The sequence below is a fragment of the Trachemys scripta genome, chromosome 24, assembly GCF_013100865.1.
Source record: "Trachemys scripta elegans isolate TJP31775 chromosome 24, CAS_Tse_1.0, whole genome shotgun sequence".
NCBI classification, from domain to species: domain Eukaryota; kingdom Metazoa; phylum Chordata; order Testudines; family Emydidae; genus Trachemys; species Trachemys scripta.
Window position 1 is genome coordinate 5,312,859 of NC_048321.1, and position 7,939 is coordinate 5,320,797.

Genomic DNA, 7,939 nt, shown 5'->3' on the forward strand with positions numbered 1-7,939 from the left:
TGCCCACCAATGAGCTAAAAAGCAGTTGGGGGAAATGATTGACTCAAGGGGGAAAAGATCTCACAAATATTCAGTGATTGCGCCTCAGAGCTGAGTGGTTTCTGGAAATGCAATGCAAGCAAGAATGTATCACTAGCAACCAATGATTCAGCTAGCCAGCAGAAGGCCCCTGTACTCACACATGAGTGTTAGCTGATATCCATGTAGTGCTCCTGTACAACTGGGGCCACAAGTTATGAAAACCATCTCTCCTCCTCTCTTACCCTCCATGGTATATAATAGGTAAAACCCAGAATTGGGACCCAGGAAATCTAGGTTCAAAGACCAGGGCCTTCTCTCACCGCATGACCTTGGGCACGTCACTTTCAATCTGTTTCTCTGCTTCCCCATCTGTGAAATAACATATCACCTTGGTAAAGGGCTTGGGAGAACCTCATCAGAAGGGAGCTGAAATGTGTTCTTTAGAAACCAAGAACTCATGGCCGCTTTAGAACAACCAGCACTTTATTAAGCATCTGGATTTGACTTTTGGTTCCAGATTTAAAAAAAAAAAAAAGTTAAACCATCAAGGCAAAGAACGGCCATGTCAGATTTGTAACTGTAGTCGATAAACATAAAAAACTCACCTTAAACCTCCCGCGCCCCCGCCCCCAACACTTCACCCTGAATAGTCGGAAGAGCAAAGGTGACCACCCAAGAGTGAAAAACGTGGCTGGGAAGAGGAAAACCAAGCCACGTCTGCTCCTGTCTGTGCAGCATACATCCAAAAGTTGTTGCCTTTGATAGTACTTGGTGGACCACCTGGGAGTTAATCGTCAAGTTACAGTGTGAAGACGAGTGTTGCTCATTAGTGAAGGGAGCTATTATCAGAGTTGCTCAGAGACTCATGATGCGATGTAAGTCCCTAGATCTCTAGACCTTGATGACCTCAGTAGGTACCAGGGTAATCAAATGTGGAAACCGCTGTCTGGATTGACTGGTTGATTCCTATCCCATTTTATCATCTGCATCCGTGTGATTCTTGCACAAAGACAGGTTCTAGGATAGAATGTGACTTAATTGGATTAGGTTCAACACCACCGGCTGACTCCTCATGTCCTTGTGGGATGACTGTGACTTCTTGCTAACTGCCCAACTCCCCCATCTGCATTTATCAGGGGATAAAATCTGGGAGTGTTGGCTGTTCTCAGGTCCCTCCCTAACCTTGCATGGGCCAGCGAGACGCTACAGGTGTACAGACTGCGTCTGTCACTCCACCTCAGAGCTGCGAGAACGAGTGCCATCACAGCCGGCAATGGGAAGGAGAAGCCGAGGAGAGCATCGTGCCCTGTGTAACCCGGCCGAGGGCTAGAGTTCAGGCACCATCTGTTGTCCTGACCGAAGGACAAAGCTCCCCTTTTTCCCTAGTGGGACTTGACCGGCGGTTGCATGAGCAGTCAGAGGGCCGCTGGTCAGTGCCTGCAGTCGCATCCTTCCAGCCAGTGGCACATGCCTAAGGGCTTGCTCTGACCTCAGGGCAACCACCACCAGGGTGTGTTCCTATCTGCAGGTAGCTTGTTGCCTTGAAAGCGAGAGTCCTGGCAAGCTCTGCAGGCCGGGCTGCCTGGGTCATGGGAATCCCTCCTCTCCCCTTGCTAAGAGCCCCCTGCAGCCCCAGGCCCATGCTCAGGGGAGGCGGTAATCGGACGCGTCTTTCTCCATGTAGTCCGTCCAGGTGGAGGAGGACGTGCTCCGGTACGGGTCCAGCAGGATCCGGAAGCAGCGGACAATCAAAAGGCCCAGGAAGATGAAGAGGAAGAAGACGAAGACAAAGGCTGCCTTCTGCTCCAAGGTCAGGGACGGGATCGGAATGGGCAGGGCAACTCCTGGCACAGGCAGGGCAACTCCCGGCACGGACAGGGTGGTACTGAGGACGTCCTCTGCCATGGTGAGGAACGACGGGCCCGGAGGGTCGTCACTGGCTACTTACCGGGCCTGCAATCAGAAAGCACTTCTCACTGTTAGATCCCCAGGGCACTAAGCAGCCTTATCCTTAGCCAGGGCCTAGGGCAGGTTAGTCCTCCGGGGCGGGGCTTTGCTCCGCCTGGTTTCAAGCAGCCCAGGCAATGGGGCTCCCACCTTTTCCTTTGCCCCCCACAGGTGGGGAGTGGCCCTGTACCCAGCTCTAAGGATCGCTGCAGTGTAGGGAGCCATCATGGCCCTTCTGCTACCTCCAAGCCCAGCAGCTGGGGCAGAGGTGAGGGTGGAGGGAGGAAATGGGGCATCGGTGGAGTTTCCTGGCTTCCTCCACCCCACTGGGGGTAACAGCTCATCATGGCCATTGCCGCTGGGTCATTTAGAGTTGTCTACATCCTCCCTCAATTCTAATCCCCAGCTCTTCTCTGGCACCTTTCAGCAGCAAAGCGCTTTGCTTGGAGGGCCAGTGTCGTTATCCCTCTTTTGCAGATGGGGAAACTGAGGCACAGCACAGGGAAAGTGGCTTGCCCAAGCTCACCCCATGACAGAGCTGGGACTTCCTTGTTCTATCCACTAGGTCATGCAGCCTCCTTCGTGGCAGCCTGGCAACGGGAGACACTAAGGTCTCAGAGGAGTTCTCGGACCTGCTGCTGTTAATTTTTAATCCATTTTGGAACAGCGGGGAAATTCCAGAAGACTGGGAGAGTGCTACTTAGAATGACCCAGGTAGGCCAGTTGGTTAACTTGGCTTCAGTCCTGGGCAAAATAATGGAAAACTTGATACAGAATTCAACTGATACCCTGTTAGAGGATAGCAGTACAATTAATACTCTTCAGCATGGTTTTATGGAGAAGAGGTCATGCCAAACAAACCTCATTTCATCTTTTGAGGAGCGTGCTGTTTTGGCTGTGCCGGGTAACGGGGTAGATGTAATAGACGGACTTTTTTAAGGTGTTTGACTTAGTACAGCACCACATTCGGATTACGAAATGAGCCCTATACACTATAAATCGGGCAACAGTTCAATGGATTTAGAACTGGGTAATGACAGAGTGGAGGGGGTTCAGCAGGAATCCGCAGTAGGCCCAATGCTCTTCAACAGCTGTATCAATGATCTGGATGTAAATATAAAATCACTGCTGGTGAAATTTGCACGACACAAAGAGTGATGGAGCGGTGGGTACTAGTGCGTCCAGGGCAGTCATACGGAGCAATCTGGATCGCGTGGTAAGCTGGGCCCTTTCCAACAAACTGTTTTAATACAGCCACATGCAAAGGTATCCACCAGGGCCGCCCAGTGGGGGGCGGCAAGTGGGGCAATTTGCCCCAGGCCCCACAGGAATATAGTATTCTATAGTATTGCAACTTTTTTTATGGAAGGGGCCCCAAAATTGCTTTGCCCCAGACCCCTGTATCCTCTGGGCAGCTCTGGTATCCACTGAGGATCAAGGAAGGCCGGCTATGCCTACAGAGTCGGGGGCTGTCTGCTGGAAAGCAGAGGGTCTGAAAAGGATCTAGAGGACACAGTGGACAAGCACTGGCCACGTGCTCTCAGTGACACACTGGGGCAAAAGGCTAATGCGATCCTTGGATGGATAAATGGGAGGAATGAGCAGAGGTAGGGAGGTGATTTTACCTCGGTACATGGACTTAAACTGTATGAAAAAAACACTCCACTATCTTCCGGCCACAAGCCATTAATCCCTGATATAGAACAAGGCCTGTCTCTCACACACGCACACACTCTCTGCACAGATGTCACACACACGCACTACGCTAGCACACCCCTCTGTGACTGAGAGTAAAGGCGCTAAGGTCATTGGGCACCCAACTCAAAGGGCAATTCAGTGGGTCTCAGGCATCTGTCTCCTTCAGCTTTCCTTTGACAATAGCCTATAGCTACATATCGCAGACTCCCCTCTCCCTGACCACTGCCAGACACTTCTCTGGGTTTGTTACTCCCCTGCCCTGGGGAGGTGGAATTTGGCCCAGTGTTGATGGTATGTAGAGCAGGACAAACATCTTTCAGCTAAAACTATTTCAGCAAAAGAAGCAGGTTTGGTGACATCAAATTGTTCCGTGAGTTCATGGCGCTTTCATCACATTGTTCATTGAAAACAAAACAAAGTTATACCCCTCTCCCTGCAAAATGTTTTGATTTTTTTGGTTCAAAACACCTTTGTTTGTCAGTTTCTTTTAATTTTATTTTAAATTAAAAACATAAAAGTGCTTGAAACTGGAAGTTTGTTTTGGGTCAAATTAAACGTCGTATTTGACCCAAAATATGTTTTTTGGTGAGGTTTTTTTTTTATTTTACAATTTGCCAAAAATTTCAAAATATTTCCCTTTTCAGTCTGATCCGAAATGAAATGTCCCCCCAACTCATCAAAATTGCCAAAAATTCAGGCATTGGTCCAGCTCTGATTGGAAGCTGTTTGGGACAGAGATTTGCCTTTTGTTATATTTCTACAGAGCTAGTGCAAGGGCTGCTCATAGGTGCCCACTCCGGGGCTGGAGCACCCATGGGGAAAAATTGATGGGTGCTCTGCATCCACTGGCAGTTTCCCATCCCATCCCCCCAGCTCACCCCCGCTCTGCCTCCTCCCCTCAGTGCGCCGTGTCCCCCCAGCTCCCAGCGCTTGCGGCCGCCAGGGCCAGCTCTAGGTTTTTTGCCACCCCAAGCAAAAAAATTTTTGGCTGCCCCCCATCCCAGCCCTGGGCTCTCTCCCCCCACACCAGTGGCTTCCCCCACCCGCACCCCCTGCCACCCCAGCCCTCGGCTCTCTCTTCCCCCCCAACCTGCACCCCATGCTGCCCCAGCCCTGCCCCCCCCAACTGTGATCTCATTCACCACAGTAATCCCCGCTTACACTTGCAGTGGGGATCAAACCGTTTCTCCTATTTTTATTTCACTTTATTATAAATCTCGCCCCTCCCTCCGTCCCCTGCAACCCCATCTTTAGTGCTCCAAATGCACATGGAAGGCATAGGGACTAACCTTCAAACCTTGTACCTGGAAAGGGATGGGGATCTAGTAAAGCGGGTTCAGGCAGAGGAGCGGGTGTGGGGGTGCTTGGGGGCTCTACACTGGCAGAGAAGCGGGGTGTGATGTACTTGTGGAGGAGAGGGGGTATCAGGAGGGTTGCGGGAGAAGAGGTACAGGGGAAGGAGGGTGCGGGGGGAGAGGGCACAAGGGGAGAGGTGTGGGTGAAGGGACAGTACAAGGGGAAGGGGTTTGGCGAAGGAGCGATGGGGGGAGGTACAAGTGAAGAGGCTGCGAGCAGGATGGAGGTGCAAGGGCTGAGAGGGGCAGGCGCTGACAGCTGCTTCCCCAGCCCCGTGCAGGCAGAGCCGAGAGGACGGACACTGACCCCCAGGTGCCCGAGCTGCAGGGGTCCCCCGGCGGGGCAGTATCCCCCGCTGCCCCGCTCTGAGCCGGGCTCTGCCTCTCCCCGCCCCTGGTGCTGTGGGGGCCCGGGGCAAGCAGCGCGGGGCTGAGGCGGGGGAGATGCGCAGTGCACTGGGTCTGGGGACAGGAGGGGGTGATGGCAGCTCCCCAGCAGCTCGGGCTGCCCAGCCACTCGCCCCATCAGTGCACGAGCCGGGATCCGCGCCCCCTGCCCAGCCCGGCGGCGCCCTGCACAGCCCACTCGGGCGGGGAAACGCCACGCCGCCCTGGGGAGACTCAAAGCAGCAGCAGGACCCCTCCTCCCTCCTGCATCCCAGGCCCCGCTTCCCTCCCTCCCCGGCTCCTCACACACTCCAGGAGCCCCTCTCACCGCCGCAGCCTGGGCTCGGCTCCAGGGGATGATGCTCTGGCTCTCCAGCGGCAGGGCTCTGGCCAGGGCCGGCTCCCAGCTTTCTGCCGCCCCAAGCAAAAAAAAAAGTGGGGGGGGGCCCGGAGTGCCGCCCCTTGGAAAGTGCCGCCCCAAGCACATGTTTGGAGCGCTGGTGCCTAGAGCGGGCCCTGGCGGCCGCGAAACAGGTGTTTCTCGGCGGCAAGCGCTGAGAGGGAGCGGGGAGGAGGGGGAATGTGGGAAGAGGTGGGGATTTGGAGAAGGAGAAGGGGATTTGGAGAAGGAGTCCAATAGGGGCAGGGAGGGGGTGGAGTTGGGGCAGGGACTTTGGGGAAGGGGTTGGAATGGGGGCGGGGTCCGGGGCGAGCACCCACCAGCGCTGGGAAAATTTGGCGCTGATGGGGCCGCTGTGTCTTGATTGGGGTCTCTAGTTGCTACTGTCATACCCCTAACAAAGAAATGACGACATCCGTGCAGCTCTGGACACCGCAAACAACTGCCTTCAGTGTAACAACGCACTGGCTGGGCCCCTCCCCAAGGCCGTGGAAGCATTACAAGGGTCTGATCCTTGCTAGAAATCCAGCAGGCTTTGCACTGATGGCACCAAATATTGGCTCAAATCCTGCCGATTGCAAGACGCCTGAGGAAAGACTGCAGGATCGGGCCCTTAATTACAACCCGCACAAACGATTTTGTGGACAGTCAACAAACGCCAGCCAATGAGTCAATCCATCCTCAGCCAGGGGTTAATGAGTCACGGCTGCCTGCACAGAACTGTGCAGACTCCAGAGCAGCTAGTCCCATCACCCTGAAAGCAGGGTTCTTAAAGGTTTGATTGGTCATTTTCCCTACACTGGTTAACTCTCCTAAAAGCGCCTTAGGGAAAAGTGGGAGTCAAGGGGGCTTGGATCTAAAGCACAGCTGTGATCTGCAAGGCCTCTCTCTGCACGGGGGAAGCGGGGAAGGATGCTAGCCCAGAAGCATGGTTCCGAAACATTATTGAGAATCTCCAGCCAAGATCAGGACCCCGTTGCATCAGGTGCGTTAGGTGCAGAAACTGAGAGAGCCCCCAAGAGTTTGCAACGTAAGTTTCATTGGGTGTTTGTGCAATGCCTCGCACCAATGGGGGTCTTGATCCAAGACTGGGGGTCCTAGGAGTGATAAATGAACAAATGAGGGAGAGATGGCGAAGTGGCTTGGACAAGGTCACGCAGCAGCTCAGTGGCGGAATCCCAAATAGAGCCCGAATCTCTTGCGTCCCAGACTAGTGCCCTCCCCACTAGGCCATGCTGCCTCTCCATCAAGATTCTCTTCACAGCCCAGCTGCGAGCTCCTCTGACTGGAAGGGATTAGAGATGAGCAAAGCATTGGTGTGCCAGAGGAGAGGTCTCTGCCTGGCCAGAGCTTGTCCTGTTCCCAGCTGGTCAGTGCAGGATGGGTTGCATGCAGTGTAACAGTCTCTACAGATGGAGTGCCCGCTGCTTACTTAGGAAGTGTGCTCTAGTGAGTGGAACGCTGGCCAATGACTTGGGTCACCTGGCTCCGGTCGTCTCTCTGTGCCTCAGTTTCCCCTCCAATTCTATGACTGCTCGGGCTGTAAGCTCTTTGGAGCAGAGACTGTCTCTCACTCTGTGTCTCTGCAGCACCCACCCCAACGGAGCTCTGATCCCACTGGGGGGCCTCTAGTTACTATAATATTGCAACTGTCCCCGTTAGGGAGTCTGGCCTGATTTCCAGTGTTCAGGTGTGATGTAATGAGCACCCTAGAAGCGGCCATAACAGTCGATAATCACCTTTTCCTTTAGCTAATTTTACCCCATTGATCTTGGTCCATCTTAGAGTTCAGCGCCTTCAGATACAGGTAGGCCCTCCCCATGTCATTGCTTAGCAGTCCTTGGGCATCCCTAGATTTCCATCAGGTCTAAGTACGGCTCAGCCAACTCTTGTTAGCCTTTGGCTCCTAAGTCAGACCAGTGGCAGTGCTATCTCATCTCCTAGAACTGGAAGGGATCTTGAAAGGTCATTGAGTCCAGCCCCCTGCCTTCACTAGCAGGACCAAGTACTGATCTTTCCCCCTGATCCCTAAGTGGCCCCCTCAAGGATTGAACTCACAAGCCTGGGTTTAACAGGCCAATGCTCAAACCACTGAGCCTATGGGCATGTCGATCTGGAGGTATCATTTCCA

At 53.7% G+C, this 7,939-nt stretch overlaps 1 protein-coding gene across 1 annotated transcript; it reads right to left on the reverse strand.

Moving 5' to 3' along the window:
* Positions 1–650: 650 nt before the first annotated feature.
* Positions 651–2,809, reverse strand: LOC117869533 (cortexin-3-like). The gene has a single exon (XM_034756449.1). It carries the CDS (start codon positions 1,924–1,926, stop codon positions 1,666–1,668), a length of 261 nt encoding a protein of 86 aa, XP_034612340.1. The 5' UTR covers positions 1,927–2,809; the 3' UTR covers positions 651–1,665.
* Between the last annotated feature and the right edge of the window lie 5,130 nt (positions 2,810–7,939).